The following is a 15887-nucleotide window of genomic DNA, read 5'->3' on the forward strand; positions in this document are numbered from 1 at the left end:
CGAAAACAAGGCCAAGTGCTTGGTTATATATAGCAGGGATCTGTTTCCCTTGTTGTTTTTTAGAACAGTTTTAGATTTATAGAATTGCAACAGTAGTACAGAGAGTTTCCATGTCTCCTCTCTTGTTTTTTAACACATGTCATAAGTACTCAAAAATGATTCCAGAGTAGTTGTGACATTATAGAAGGAGCAGTGAGTGTGGTAAAAATGCCCCAGAGGGGAACTGGTATTGCTCCGGAGCCTGGAGGAGGCAGCCTGACCACTGCTAACTTTCCCAGGGCAAGAAGGCCTTGCAAGAAGGAGCCTGATTCCCCAGAGACTCTTGCCAGCCTCCATTCCCCACACTTCCACCCCAATTTACTACAACTTGTGGGTGTCATGTGACCCTGACTCCAAGGCACCATTCCTCTTCAGATTGCAGGACTCAGATGCGTAAAGATGGCTCAAAGCCACTGCACCCCTTAAAGGATCAAGCCCCCAACCTTGAAACGGTATCTCAGGAGGGGAAACTATGCCAGGAAGCAGGTGCTGCTACCAGGAGTCCTTTTGGACAGTTTCTCCTCGCTGTTCCCATCCCCCCACCGATAGTTCTGTCATTATTTCTCTGAGGCTGCTGTAAAAGCCACTGTACCCATCTTCTCTGTTTCCTCTCTCTTTACCACTCCCAATCCTTCCACATATTCTGTATGTAGAATCTGAAAATAGAAACTCCATTTTTTTAACACAGAAGGAAATTGGTAGAGGTGAAGTGAGATGTGCAAGACCACATACTATACAGGGGCTCAGGTTAGCTCACTCCCCAGCTCAAAAAGTTTTCAAAGGATCCCCAGTGTCTCCTCAGTTGAGTTCAAATCCTCATTCTGACTTTCAAGTCCCTTCACAATAGAGCTTCAATTTTTCTTGACAACCATAATTTCCCTTCACCATCCAGTAAGAGAGGGTTATTTCCCTGTTCCTCACGAGAAGGCTTTTCCATCTTTGTTTACTCCAGTCCTTCCACCTGGAAAGCACTCCTGCCCCTTCAAAGTCTGATGTGTTCAGAGCCCATCTCAAATGCCACAAGCACCAATAAACACACATACACCTGCACTTCCCTCCTTTTCTTATACTCCTCTCCCTCCATTTTTCATCCAGGGCACTTTATACTTTTCCCGTAGTACCATATCACAGCCAGGACATCCACACCTGTGTGCTTTGGATTAGAGGGAAGCACACTTCTGTGAGCTTGCGCTTCCCTTTCCTCTGTCACCTTAGAGAGAAAGGGCTCAGTTCCTCTCCCTCAGCTTTCTCCCCGGGTTACCCCTTCTTTTCCTCTCATCCTTTCAGCCTAAGGAGGATGGGACACTTTGGCTCCCTGTGCCCCTTGCAGCCGGGCGGCTCTGATTCTCCCAAATGTTGGCGTCTTGAGATTATTTATGGGGATTTATGGTCATTTCCGTTAAATATCCTGGTTTGCCTGACAAGCAGCCGTTCTGCCCTGGTTTTCTGGGCGTGGAGGTGTGGGCTGGGTCGGGAAGGAGGGCTGTCCGGCTTGGCGGGGATTGACCTCTCCCTCCGATTCCGCCTCCTCGCGCCCCATTTCGGGCTTCACGGTGGCTTTTCACTCTGCCCCCGAGGCCCGCCGTCCCTGGGGCGTAGGATGGGGAGCCTCCCGGGAGCAGGCTGCCTTGGGTGGGGTCGCCTCTTGGTTTTGGCCGGGGGGGGGGGGGGGTCCTGGGGGGTGGGGGCAGGCGCGGGACGGCCGCCTCCTCCCTCGGGCGCAGGCGTAAGGGCCGCGTGCCCCGCGCACAGGTGTCGCTGCCTCCGGGCGCCCCGCCCGCCGCGCGCCGCTTCCTGAGCGCGCCCCGCCCTGCGGCTCGGCCCGCGGCGCCGGCAGCAGAGGGCCAGGTGCCGCCGCAGCCCGCCCGCCCGCCCAGCCCTCGCCCGCCGCCCGCCTGGCCGCCGGCCGCCGGCCGCCCGCCGCCCGCCACATGCAGGCCGCCGCCGCCCTCCCCGAGGAGATCCGTTGGCTCCTGGAAGGTAACGCCCCGCCGGCCCGGGCGCCGCCGACCCCGCCGGGAGTCGCACGTGCCGAGCCGGCAGCAGCCGAGACGCCAGCGGCTCCCAAGGCCGGCCTTCCCCGTCAGCTCCCTCGCCCGCCACCTTCTAGAACCTTGAGGCTGCCGGAGCCCTGACTCTGGAGAGCCAGCGTTTCATCCTCCGGCTCAGGGTCCCTCTCACTCTCCTCATTTCCCACGTTTTCTTTTTCCTCAGGGCGCCTTCACTTCCCACGTAACCTCCAGGCTTCTGAGCAAGTTCGGGCCAGGTTCTTGGTCGCCTGGCCTCCGTGCTGGCCTTCGCCCTGTGCCTGTCTCCTTGGGACGCCTCGCGTCCGTGGGTTTCGCGCCCGTCTCTCCCCAGCCCTGACTCCGTCTGTCCCGCTCACGAGGGGACCTGGACCTTCCTGCTTAGCCATCCCGGACCTCGAGGGGCAGTAAGGGCTCCCGGGCTCCCGCCAGCCAAGGCCTGGGCGTGGACTCAGCACCCAGACCCCAGGCCCGCTTCACCCGCCTGCGGACTCACCGGGGCCACTCGTGCACCCGGGGCGGGCTGATCCCAGTGTTACATCCCTTCCCTTTCCAGAAGCGCCCCACTGCTGTGTGTTCACCCTCAAACTGTAGTGCCCTCGCAGTTCTTGTAAGAGTTAAAGCCGTACTCACCAACACTCAACACTCTCTTCTGTAACACTCGAGAGACACGTTTTGCTAATGGGCAGTGTCATCTGCTCCACTCACACTTTTTCTGCTGAGAGTAACTTGCTTTTCCTGTAACTGACCTTTCTGGAAGGATGGGGACCTGGAATCTGTGCTTGCATAAGGGTCCCAGGAGGAAACTGCTCAGAATTAAGCCTTTTGGCATCCATGTGACAGTTTTGACACATATTTAACAGATGGCCTGCTTTGGGCAGGTCATATTTTTGGCAAGCAGTAATTTTTTTTCCAGTTTCTCTCAATTTAATTGGTTTTATATCTCCATTACCTTGTTATCGTGGTATAAATGCTTCATAATCAAATATTTGGCAAGTCCATTTGGTCTCTGTTTGTAGGACTGTTTCCATTCTGGGTTGCTTCTATGTAAAAGCTGTCAACTAGGTATTTCTTCTGAGGTGAAGTTTCCAAAACCCATTTTACATATGACCTGAGTGAATCTAAACTTTCAGAACAGAAAAGTATTTGCAGGGTAAAAGAGCATCATCTGGGTTTCTAAGAAGCAGCAACCCAGCCTTTCCCCTCTGCTGTTGGTTCAATAATTTGAAGTGTAAAGAGAGGCTCTAAGTGGTTTCTAGGAGAAAAGGAACTGTGGCAAAAAGTTTCATTTTCCCCTTGCAGTTAGAGGTATAAACTGATTCCTTTTGTTGGTATCTGTCATTTGTTGAGAGGAAACCTATTTTACAAATTCGTTAAACTGTATTTCCGTTTTGTGTGTAGCCTTGGTAGAAAATTCCTTTTCATTTTCAGAGGCTTGCAATGAAATCCACTTCTTCAGCATTTTTGATGTGCAGTTCTTTATTGTTTAAAACTGACACTTTGGTAAACAACTCATTTCTGCACCTGCCACCTTCCTTTAGCTTAGATTATTTTCTTGTTAGCTGACTGTTTTTAATTGAAGTCTTCAGATCTCCTCCTAAAGCAGAACCTTTGTTTGCTGACAAGTAGAGCAGGGTATGAATGGAGATTAATTGCATGTCACATACTTCTGTATCAAACTTGCTGTGTCTTAACAATCTCTGTTCGTTGGTACTCAGGTCTTTAGAATGTACAGAGGAGTCTGAGATTACATTTTAAGGAGCTTCATTGGTTAATGTATTTCTTTAAGGCTTTTTTTTTTTAAGTTTGCAATTAGAGTCTGCATCTGAAGTAGAGAAAAAAATTGTGAAAGTGGGATTCAACTAATAATTCTATTGAAAAATGTTTGAAGAATGTGCTTTTGAAAGGTTCATGTAATCATAGCAACATATTGGTTGTAGGTTTTGTTTATTATGGAACACATTCTCTGGTGTTGACCAGCAGAATTATTCATTGTACTACAAATAATTTGTAGATATTAGAAACCCATAATGACTATCAATTTATCATCTGTTGCTGTTTGTCCCCCCCCCACACACACACACTTTTTAAGGGTAACTTTTGACAATGAGAAAATATATAGGTCTTGATCTCTATATCGTCAAGCAGTGGAGGGAGTCACAGGGTGAGAGATCTGCCACTTTAGTGCTGCCACAGGCCGTGGGGGTGGAGTTTCCACAATGAATTACTACTTTCATAAACCAAGGCATAAACGTTTGCACAGTGATTTAACGCTGGCCATCACAGCCATAACTTAAGCATTTATTTATTTATAACTACATAAGCATAAATGACAGGGGCGTTTTTTGACATAATGTGTGTGCTTTAAAAAATAAAATATGCAAAGCGCTGTGAAAAGTTTATACCAAATTTTGCATAATGAAGAAGGGAGCAGACATTCTGAAGGTCTAAAATTAATTTTGTTTAAGGATAAAATTTTAAACATTTGAAAATGTTTCATTTGACCAGGAAACTCCACTTCTAGGAAACTGTGTTACTGAAATTAGAAGACATGAGATATATATACAAAGATCTGTGCTAAATGTCCATGAGTTGGGAAAAGTGGGGCAGTGGTATGAGTAAATTACCCATCTTATGGAATATTTTGCAGCCATTAAAAAGGTTGTGGTGGATCTGTATATATTGGCTTGAAAAGTGTCCATAGCGTATTTTTAAAGCTGAAAAGCAAGGTGCACAATAGTATATATAATATCCTGTTTTTGTTTGAAAACAATAACAAAATCCTCCAAAAACCCATATATTATATATGTTTGTGTAAGCCTCGGAAAGAGTAAGAAAGAATATACTCTAAGCTCTTAACACTGGTTTCCTTGGAGGGGAGTGAAAGGGTGGGAGAGAGATTATTAATTTTATTTCATGTATCTTTGTGTTGTTCAAGCTGTGATGATGACCATGTATTACTTTTGTAATCAGGAAAAGGCAACCAGTGAGATTGTTTAAAAGGAAAAGGAACAAAAGACAAATAAATGCTTGGAGAGGTCAGAGTTTGAAAGGGCCATGAATTTAGGGTTGTGATTATGTTTTTCTCCTGTTAGCCCTGGTGATGTGTGGAAGGTGGGGATTTTTTTTTTAAACGCTTTCTTGGATTTGGGGCAAATGTTAAGGCAATGACAGGTTTCTAGAGTAACTCAGGAAACAGCTTCCTCAGATAGACTGTCAAGCTCTCATATAGAAATAGTAACTAGTCCATATCAGCCAATAAATACCTTATAGATAAGTAAAATGAAGGGCATTTACTGCCTTATTGAAAGAGGAGGAAATATTCAGGTCTGTTTTCAAATAATCAGGCTTCAGTTGTGGAAGTTATCTTTTTGGTTTTGTTTTGTGATAATGACTCTGAAAACAAAAACAATGGAGTGCTGGCAGTTTGCATAATCTGTGTTTCACAGATACAAACATAATCAGTTTCTTCCTTGTCTTTCTAGCCCCACTTTTGAAGTCAGAAGCACATGAGGCAAGTGTGATGGAAGCAGGCTAAATATTTCTTCAGTTCACAATGTGTCCTGTGTGATGGAATGGGGTACTAACTTTACTCTAATAGCTAATGGGTCCCAACTATCTACAAGGGACCTAAATCCTGCACAGAATATGGATTAAAGCCAAAATAACATCCACAATTTAGCTGCGTTTAGTAGCAATTGCTGCATTAACACTGATTCTGATATGCCTATGCTTACTTATTTTTAAACTTCCTTGGAAAGCAGCAGTCATTAATCATTTCCTTCTAGATTGTTTTCCAGATTTGTATTGGTCGATGTAGCCAACCATAAAATCCTTTTCAATATAGTAAAACTCCAACTCCGTGGAACTTGTAGGCGTGAGTTGCTCTGGATAGCTGAGGATATTCTCTTTAAGCATTCTAACTTTTTATTATAAACATTTGTGACCTTTTTCTTTTTTTTCTCAAATGTATTAGGAACTTTTCACCCTTCCTCAACCAACCGGTCTTTGTTCAAAGGGACCTCACTTGAACACTTTAACTAAGAGTTGTTATAGTGAATATCAGTTATCATACTTTAAGGAAATATATTGAGTTGTTTATGGATGTTTCTGCCATAACTGCCCCTGGACTGATTTGTGAATGTTTATGTCTGTTTTATATTTTAGTTTTTGTCTTTTTTCCCCCTACTGTTAGGCCAGGCCTGTGACTTTGCCCTCATTTCAGTGTATTTGTACCCCCAGTGCTATTGGGACATCAGATAAACAAGTTTGTTGGAATTAAGATGCGTAAAAGAAGGTATGAAGGGCTCTTGTGATAAACATAGTACCCAAACCTTTAGGCCTTTACTTTGTGACATGCACTGTGGCTGCTCAGAATCTTTTTTGCTTGATGTTTGATGCTGGGTTACCTGTTAGATAGGTGAGGTTACTGTTCAGTTGAATTCTGGAAGAACTATGACTATACTTCTATTTCTTTTTTTTTTTTTTGTCAAAATTTTTATTATAAAAGCAATAATGCTCATTGTAGAAAATTTAGAAAACACAATGATGTATAGTCACCCATAGTCAACAGTTGTTAAATTTCTATGTATTTCTTTCAGTTATTATTATTTGTACATACTTTAAAAGTTGGGGCATATTGTATATATAGTTTTGTATACTTATTTTTCCACTTACAGTCTTGAGTTATGGTGTTGCTATGGTCTCCTGAGCATTTTCTTAGATCACTAAGTTTCTTTTTTCTTTTGAGTGTCTTTAAGTTATACATCCTGGTTTTATTCCACTGGTAGTTTTACCCTTATAGCTTAAAAAAAAAAAAAGTCCCTTTGATTAGCAACATTGAGACTGAAACGGTGTCTTCTGACTCTTTCCTCTAGTGTGAAAAGTGAAATTGCTGATATAATCTGAGATTTTAGACTCAGACAATTATTAATGTTTTAATTATATATATTAGATTATAAGAATTATTTTTTGATATTTGCATACTACTTTAAAACCATAGCTATGATAATAATTTTCCTTTATAACTTGTTTATTGCTTACTTTTTGTACCATGGCTTTTTTATTCTTGAACTCTTTATCTCTTCAATATTTAGACTGTGCTAAAACAGTAGCCACTAGCCACATGTGGCTATTTAAATTTAAATTCACTAAAATTAGATAAAATGGAACAAACCAGTTCCTCAGTTGCACTAACTATATTTCAGCTGCTCAGTAGCCACAGTGGCTACTGTAGGGAACAGTGCATAAAGCCCTAATAGATGATGTTCGAGAATATAATGCTGAATTTCTGAGGAAGGGTACTTTGATACTACACTTACTGAACCCCTACAAGTTTGAGTGTGTGTCTGTCTAGTTTCATATAAACTTAGCTGTGGCCATGAGGTTCGAGGGTCATACTCTTCCCCTTCCTTCCCCTTCCTCCCAACTCAACCTGTAGAAGTTCTACCATTATCTTCTGGTCTTCAATTTTGTGGAGGAGAAGTCTGATGCCAGCCAGATATGTATATTTTTATAACCCATTCCTCCTATTGCCTGACTGCATGTTCATAGGATATTTTTCTTTGCTCTCAAAAATGTCACTGGATAATTTTAAGGTTTTAGACTTTTTAATAATTTTGCCTGGTATATAGTGAACTCTTTTGATTATAAACTCAGATCTTTAACTTGGGAACATTTTTTTCTATTGTCATTGCTTCTACTCCATCTGTTTTATTCTGTCATACTGAGGTTTATGTTATAAATATTGGGCTCCTGATCTACTCCCTGTGTTTCATCTCTTTTATTGACTCATCTGTCACTGACTTCATTATGGTTTTAAATTCAGCATTTATTTATTTTTTTAAAATTTCCATGTATTTCCTCATCACTCATTGTTTTATTTTCATTATATCTGTAAATCTGGGCTTATAGACATAATGCCTTTTTGGATATTGAAAATATGATTAGAAATTTTCTAAACATTTCTATTCTTTAATAATAAATCTACTTCAGAAAGAGATATTTTCTCTAGTTCTTCAAGAAAAAAATTTTTTTGAACTTTAATGTTTTCTTATAGACCCTGTATATTTTCTTTGTGTTAAGATTACTTAAAATCAAATCCTGACTCTGCCACTTTCTTACTACCTGTTCGACTTTGGGTCTTAGTTTTCTCAGCTGTAAAATAGCGATAATTATAGTAGCCATCTCATAGAATTTATATGACGAATAAAGGGATGACTATTTGAAAAGAACTTAGAATAATATCTGGAATGTATTACACACCATCTGTTTGGTAAATAAAATTAAAAAAAATTTTTTTCTTTGAGAAAGTCCTGTTGATCTCTCTTTGCAGTTGCCTGCCCCAGGAAAACACCTAGACATGGCCTTTTTCTTGGGTTGGTGGTTCATCCTTGCTACTCTAAATTAGGGGAGGTTTGTATGGTTTCTTTTAGGATCTTCTCCGTTTTCTTCTCTCTTTAGTTCAGAGGCCAGTCGTCATGTCTATGAAAAACTTCATGGAGGAAGGATAGAGGAAGTTAGCGTCACTAACTTCACTAACTTAGGAAAGACACGTGTTCCTTACCTTGTTACAGAATGCTTTGTATTTGTGTGTGTTTGTGTAAAATAGTATTTTTGCGTTACTTTTCAGTTGAAAAAAAAAAGTAAAGGCTTAATTTCCCCCTTTTCTCTTTCTGTTTCAACAAACAGAATTTTTTTTTTTAATTGGTAGATATATTTTAGTTTCATTGTGGGTATAGCCTATAGATGTTAGATGGGCTGCCCAGACCTTTTGAACTCTAGGCAAGATCTACTCCCCATATTTGGAAGTTCAAACATCTCCTCAAGATCTGGGTAATTCTCAAGGGCCATGCATTTGGAGGGTCACCTTTCCTTCAGGGTCTCCTGCTTCCATGCATGCTGTCTGTAAGCCTAAACTAGTGATTCCCAAATGGGATAATTTTGTCCTTCAGGGAACATTTGGCAACACTTGGAGACATTTTCTTTTGTCACAACAGGGGAGGGTGCTATTGGCACCTAGTAGGTAGAAGCCAGGGATGAGCCTCAGTTTCCTACAATGCATAGGACAGCCCCTGCAACAAAGAATTATCCAGCCCAAAATGTTGGTAGTGCCACAGTTCAGAAACCATGGCCTTAACATATTCTTGTCTTCAAGTTCTACAAAAGCCTACCTACATGAAGCCCCTGTGAATGTAGATGACTTCACTGGAGATTCAGAGGGTGCAGGGAGAGGGAGGAGGGGTTTCCATTTCAGTAATGCAAACGATTTCAAATTGAGTATTAGGCATTTCTATTCCTAAACTCCCTTCTGCCACTCCAGTCATCAGACGGTGCCCTCTGGCCTTTCACCTAATGTAGTTCCCAGCCTTATGCCTTCTCAGTGGCTCCTTCTCCCTTTATCCTATTTGGAGCAAAACAAAACCAAAAAAAATTTTTTTCCTTTGTTACATGGAAAGGCAGTTTAGCTGTCTAGTGATTTAGGTTCCCACCAACACCCACACACAGAGAAACAAGTTACTTTCCCAAACAATGTAGTTCTCTTCCTAAGAGGAATTCTGGTGCCAAGGGCCAGATTATAATATTTTTACCTCATTACGTAAATGTAATACTTAAAAAATTTTTAATCATTTTAAATACAGGAAAAGTAAGTTCAAGTTTTACCATCATCTGAGAATCTTAACATATTGACATACCTATCATAGATCTAATTTTTTCACGTTATAAACCATTACACCGTACAGAAATCCTATAATTTCTGCTACATTTATTCATATTTATTTCTCCTGTGTTTCCAAGTTCATTGCTTGCTTTTCCGGTTTGTCAGTGCTGCCTTATAGGTTAGGTGATTATAACAGATGGCTTTTCAGGTTTGGAGTCTTTGAGTTCCACTGCTTAATTTTACTATCCAGCTTTTACATGGAAGATAGGACAGATGTGGGCTCAGAAACAGAGTGGTCCTAGCATCCAGAGAGCAAGCTTTCCTGAAGGCTTATGGCTTTGATAAAATCATTTATGAATTACTTAAATTCTCATCTAGGGTCTCCTCCTAACATTGTTGACATTCTAATATTAGTTATATATTATAGGGGAATAAAATTTTTATTCACTTAATAGGAGCTTCACTAAAATGTATCCAATGGCACATATTGATACATACTTAAACCAATATTGTAGTTGAGTTGGAATTAACTAAGGTACTGTATATTATATATCAAGTATGAGAAGTATGCTGTGATACTTAGATAGCTACAGAAAATATCTCTTAACTGTGCTATAATAAACATCCTTAAAAATCATTCTACCTCTAAAATAAAATTTCCTTTTTGATAACGCTGTGAGCCTCTTCATCCACTGATCCCTCCTTCCCCTCCTTTCTTTCTTCCTTCCTAGTACTTTATTAAGGTATGATTTACATGCATAAATGCACTAATCTTAAGTGTTACAACTGGATGACTTTAATATATTTATATACCTGTGTGACTACAACCCAGATCAAGACATAAACATTTCTATCTCCCTAAAAAAGTTTCCTTTCCAGTTCTGGAACTTCATAAATCATTATGATCTCTTTTGTGTCTGTCCTCAACATGCTGTTTTTGAGATTTCTGCATGTTGTTCTGTGTATCAGTTTTATTTTATCCTTTTGCTAAGTACTATTCCATTGTGTGAATATTCCACAGTTTGTTTATCCATTCTTCTGATGAACATTGAGTTGTTCAGTTTTGGGTTATTAGGAATATACCTGTTAATGAGCATTCTTGTGTAACTTGTTTTGTGAACATAAACACTCATTTCTCCTGGATAAATATCTAGAAGTAGAATTGCTAGGTCATAGGGTATGAATATATTTAATTTTATTAGAAACTCCAGTTTCCCAAAGTGATTGTACCTATTTTACACTCCCACCAACTATATGAGAATTCCAATTGCCCCATATCCTCACCAACACTTGATATTGTGGTCTTTTTATTTTTAGACATTTTGGTAAGTATATTTTTATTGTAGAATATTTGCACAACATAGAAGCATACAGACTAATTGATTTAGCCACAGCAATCAGACAAGAAAAAGAAACAAAAGGTATCCCAATTGGAAGGGAAGAGGTAAAATTGTCATATATGCAGATGACATGATATTCTATAAAAAAAACTCTAGCGACTCCACACAAAAACTATTAGAACTAATAAATGAATTCAGTAAGGTAGCAGGATATAAGATTAATATACAGAAATCTGTTTTATTTCTTTACACTAACAGTGAACTATCAGAAAGAGAAAGTAAAAAAAAAAATTCCATTTAACGTCATATCAAAAAATAAAATAAAATACCTAGGAATAAACCTAGCCAAGGAGGTGAAGGACCTATATGCTGAGAACTATAAAACATTGATAAGGGAAATTAAAGATAATTCAAAGAAATGGAAAGATAACCCATGCTCTTTGATTGAAAAAAATTAACTTTATTAAAATAGCCATACTACCAGAGCAATCTACAGATTTAATGTGATCTCTATCAAATTACCTGTGACATTTTTCACAGTACCAGAACAAATAATCCTAAAACTTATTTTGAACCACAAAAGCCCAGGATTGCCAAAGCAATCCAGAGGGTAAAGAACAATGCTGGAGGCATAACCCTCCCAGACTTCAGACAATACTATAAAGCTACAGTAATTAGAACAGCGTGGTATTGGCACAAAAACAGACATATAGATCAATGGAAAAGCATAAAGAACCCAGAAATAAATCCACACATCTACAATTAATCTTCGACAAAGGAGGCAAAAATATACAATGGAGAAAAGACAGTCTCTTCAGCAAGTGGTGTTGGGAAAGCTGGACTGTCACATGTAAATCAGTGAAGTTAGAATACTCCCTCACACCATACACAAAAGTAAACTCAAAATGGCTTAAAGACTTAAATATAAGACGTGATACCATAAAACTCCTAGAAGAGAACATAGGCAAAATATTCTTGGACATAAATTGTAGCAATAATTTCTTAGGTAAGTCTCCCAAGACAAAAGAAATAAGCAAAAATAAACAAATAGGACCTAATCAAATATAAGCTTTTGCACATCAAGGGAAACCATAAACAAAAGGAAAAGACAGCCTACAGACTGGGAGAAAAATTTGCAAACGATGCAACTGACAAGGGCTTGATTTCCAAAATATACAAACAGCTCATATAACTCAATATCAAAAAAACAAACAACCCAATTAGAAAATGGGCAGAAGACCTAACTATATATTTCCCAAAGAAGACTTACAGATGGCCAACAGTCACATGAAAAGATGCTCAATTATTAGAGAAATGTAAATCAAAACTACAATGCTGTATCACCTTACACCAGTCAGAATGGCCATTATAAAAAAGTCTACAAATAATAAATGGTGAAGAGGGTGTGGAGAAAAGGGAACCCTCCTACACTTTTAGTGGGAATGTAAATTGGTGCAGTCACTATGGAAAATGGTATGGAGGTTCCTTAAAAACTGAAAATAGATTTACCATATGATCCAGCAATCCCACTCCTGGGTGTGTATCAGGAAAAGACAAAAACCCTAATTTGAAGATATATGCACACTAATATTCCTAGTAGCACTATCTACAATAGCCAAGACGTGGAAGCAACCTAAGTTGTTATCCATCAACAGATGAATCAATGAAGATGTGGAGTGTATATATATATATGTATACACACACACACACACAGTGGAATATTACTCAGCCATTAAAGAAAGAATAAAATACTGCTATTTACAGCAACATGGATGGACCTAGAGATTATCATACTAAGTGAAATAAGTCAGACAGAGAAAGGCAAATATTACATGGTATCACTTACATGAGGAATCTAAAAAGTAATACAAATGAGCTTATTACGAAACAGAAATAGACTCACAGACATAGAAAACAAACTTATGGTTACCAAAGTGTGGGGGGAGGGGTAAATTAGGAATATGGGGTTAATAGATATGCACTACTATATATAAAATAGATAAACAAGGAGTTACTGTATAGCACAGGGAAGTATATTCAGTATCATGTGTTAATATAGTGGTAATTTATATATATAACTGAATCACTTTGCTATATACCTGAAACTAACACAATATTGTACATTAACTATAATTCAATACAAAAGAAGAAAAAGAAGTGAGTAGACTACTTGATTTTTTTCAACATAGCAGTGTTGGATACTTTTCCATATGAATCTATGTATATATTCATTTATATATAAATATATATATTCTTTTTAAACTGCTGCACAGTGTGTCCAAATTTATTTAACTCTTCTCCTATTGATGGATGTTTAGATTGTTTCCAAATTTTTTATATTTCCACAGTGTTGTAGAGAACATACCTGTATGTGCATCTTTGTGGTACCTATGCAATTATTTCCTTAGGGTAGATTCTTAGGCTCTCAAATGAAGATTGCAGATGTGTTAATCCTAGATTTGTAGTTTGGTCAGTAGTTAAAACTTAATCCAAAATACTCTCTGTGCTTTAGTTTCTGATTTTTGTTTTCTCTGTGCCATGAGTATGTAGGTATTGTCATTTTTTTTCCCCTACAGAAGGTAGGAGAATTAAAAATATAAACACCACACATTTCTTGGGTCACGAGGCAGAAACAATTAGCAAGTTGAAGCAAACCACAACCAGAACATGCTGACAATTTCTCTATTGTGTACTGACAACTTCCTTCAAGCCAAAGCAAAGCTGGTGGGTATGATTTTAGCCTTGCCAACAAGTTTTACCTCTTAACAAAGAGCAAAAAATATATGCCTTAAGGATTACAGTTAATTGCCAGATCAAAAATTTAGGTTTATCTATCTGTCTGTCTGTTTATTTAGTGGAGGTACTGGGGATAGAACCCAGGACCTCCTGCATGACAAGCACACACTCTACCACTGAGCTATACCCTACCCCTAGATCAAAAATTTAATGCAAGGTTTAAAACAAGTTCTAAGCAAACTAAAAGTCGTTTTGTCCCTGTTATGATACTTTTATTTAATTGGTATGAAAATAGGCAAGACAAGGTTTCTGTGAAGACTACTTCACAGAAAAGACTTATTCTTAGAGTAGGAAAATTAAACACTAAAGTTTTAGAGGGTTGATTTTAGTGAGATATTTAGGAGAGTCGCTGCAGAAATCCTGATGGTCTGATACCTTCAGTATATCTGTGAAAAGGAATCAGGAATTACTTTTGTTTGTTTGTTTCTGCCAGAAGCTGTCAATGAGACTTTATAGAATTTGGATCAGCAACCAGGCTGGTATTTCTGTAAAGCAGCAATATGTAACTTAAAGGAGTAGTTGTGACATTTAATTAAATACCCAGATAAGTAGAATACCCGGATATCTAGAATGAAATGTGGTCTTCTGCTATGTTCAAGGTGAAGATTTTTTTTGGTTTGGCGGGCATAGTTTGCTAGGCACTGCAAAGTGGGTGGGCATAGTCTGTTACTGGAAAGGAAGTCTTACTGTTAGTGGTTTACTCATGAAAGTCCTGAGGATGATGCAGGTCTTTACTCCCTGCCTACTTCCATTGATCCAGACAGAGGACTCCTGAGATGTTTCCCTGGGAGGAGTCCCTTCTCCCCTTGACCTCCCCTTCTCTTCTCCACAATCTCAACATTTTCTGCACCCCTCCCTTCCCCATACAGGCTCCCACCTCCATCCTGGAGGGGTAATGTTTCATCTTTAAGGCTTTAACTCCTTCAAACTGTTCAGAGTGAAGCATCTATAAGATAAATTAAACATTTTCTTTTTAATTAGAAAAAATGCTAGGTATCATTGAAAATTTAAGAGATGAAGCTGAAGTAGCATCCAACTCCTAGAATTTCTTTTTTAAAATCAGTGGATGGAATGTTTTCTAATGTTTACTTAGGTATTTTCTTTTAGAAACATTGTCTTTATGGGGAAAAGAGCCATTTTTTAAGGTTGATTCCCGGGCCAGCTCACTTTAAAAAACTATTTTATGGATAATTAAGATGACGTATTCTCTAATAAAGCTCTTGAGGGCATTGGTGCTGAGGCTGGACAAGAAAGGACCATGGTTCCCATAGATTACGGTTGGAAGCTATATATAATTTTTTTCAGTATGTATTTTGGAAATTTATCTCAACTCCCAGATAAAGCAACTGATAGCTGTCAACAACTTACATGTTCATCCAGTAAAGGGCATTTGTTTATCCGGATTTTAAACTTAACTGTGTGACATGTATTTTTTAAAAAATGATTTTGCAAGTATTTTACCTAGAGGAGAATACTATATACATAATATTTTGATGGGGAATGATCTTCCAACTTGAGACTCCAAAAACTTTTTTTTTGTTCTGAAGCCTGGGCCACACCCCCTTCCACTGGCTTCCTCTTTGTTGGTGGGAGCACACCCTTTATCCCCTGTTCCCTAACTCCAAGCTCTGATGGTGATGTTGTGACCTGGGGAGTGACTCTGGTGGGCAGGGCTGGGGTTAGAGCTAGGTTGGGGTTCCTAGGATTGGGGAAGAGAATATTTAATGGGCCAGAATGAGAGGGAATGGACCTCACCTAGGAGGGAGGTGAGAGCTGGTGGAGAGACTCAGAGGGAAAGGAGAACAGAATTTCCTCTCCTGTCCCTCTCTTCCTTTCCTGTCTCCTTTTCTCCAACTCCATCTCCTATTGAGGGTGTGCTTCCAACAGGCTTGTAGGTACTATGATAAGAGGAGGGGGCTCTGAAATGGAGTGAGGAGTGATGACAGAAGTCAGCAGAAGTTTGTTGAAGTGAAGTGGTAATAGCAGCAGCAAGAGAATGGATATTTCTGTAATTGTGCCCAGCCA

The 15887-nt window shown here is 39.5% G+C and overlaps 1 protein-coding gene across 1 annotated transcript in view; it reads left to right on the plus strand.

Annotated features, from left to right (window-relative positions):
- Positions 1–1917: 1917 nt before the first annotated feature.
- Positions 1918–15887, plus strand: part of SKAP1 (src kinase associated phosphoprotein 1) — a 255361-nt gene continuing 241391 nt past the window's right edge. Inside the window, exon 1 of the mRNA XM_031469714.2 lies at positions 1918–2019. Coding sequence (XP_031325574.2) covers positions 1971–2019 — 49 coding nt within the window. The 5' untranslated portion in view covers positions 1918–1970. The remainder of the gene's footprint in view (positions 2020–15887) is intronic.

The sequence above is a fragment of the Camelus dromedarius genome, chromosome 16, assembly GCF_036321535.1.
Source record: "Camelus dromedarius isolate mCamDro1 chromosome 16, mCamDro1.pat, whole genome shotgun sequence".
Taxonomy (NCBI): Eukaryota; Metazoa; Chordata; class Mammalia; order Artiodactyla; family Camelidae; genus Camelus; species Camelus dromedarius.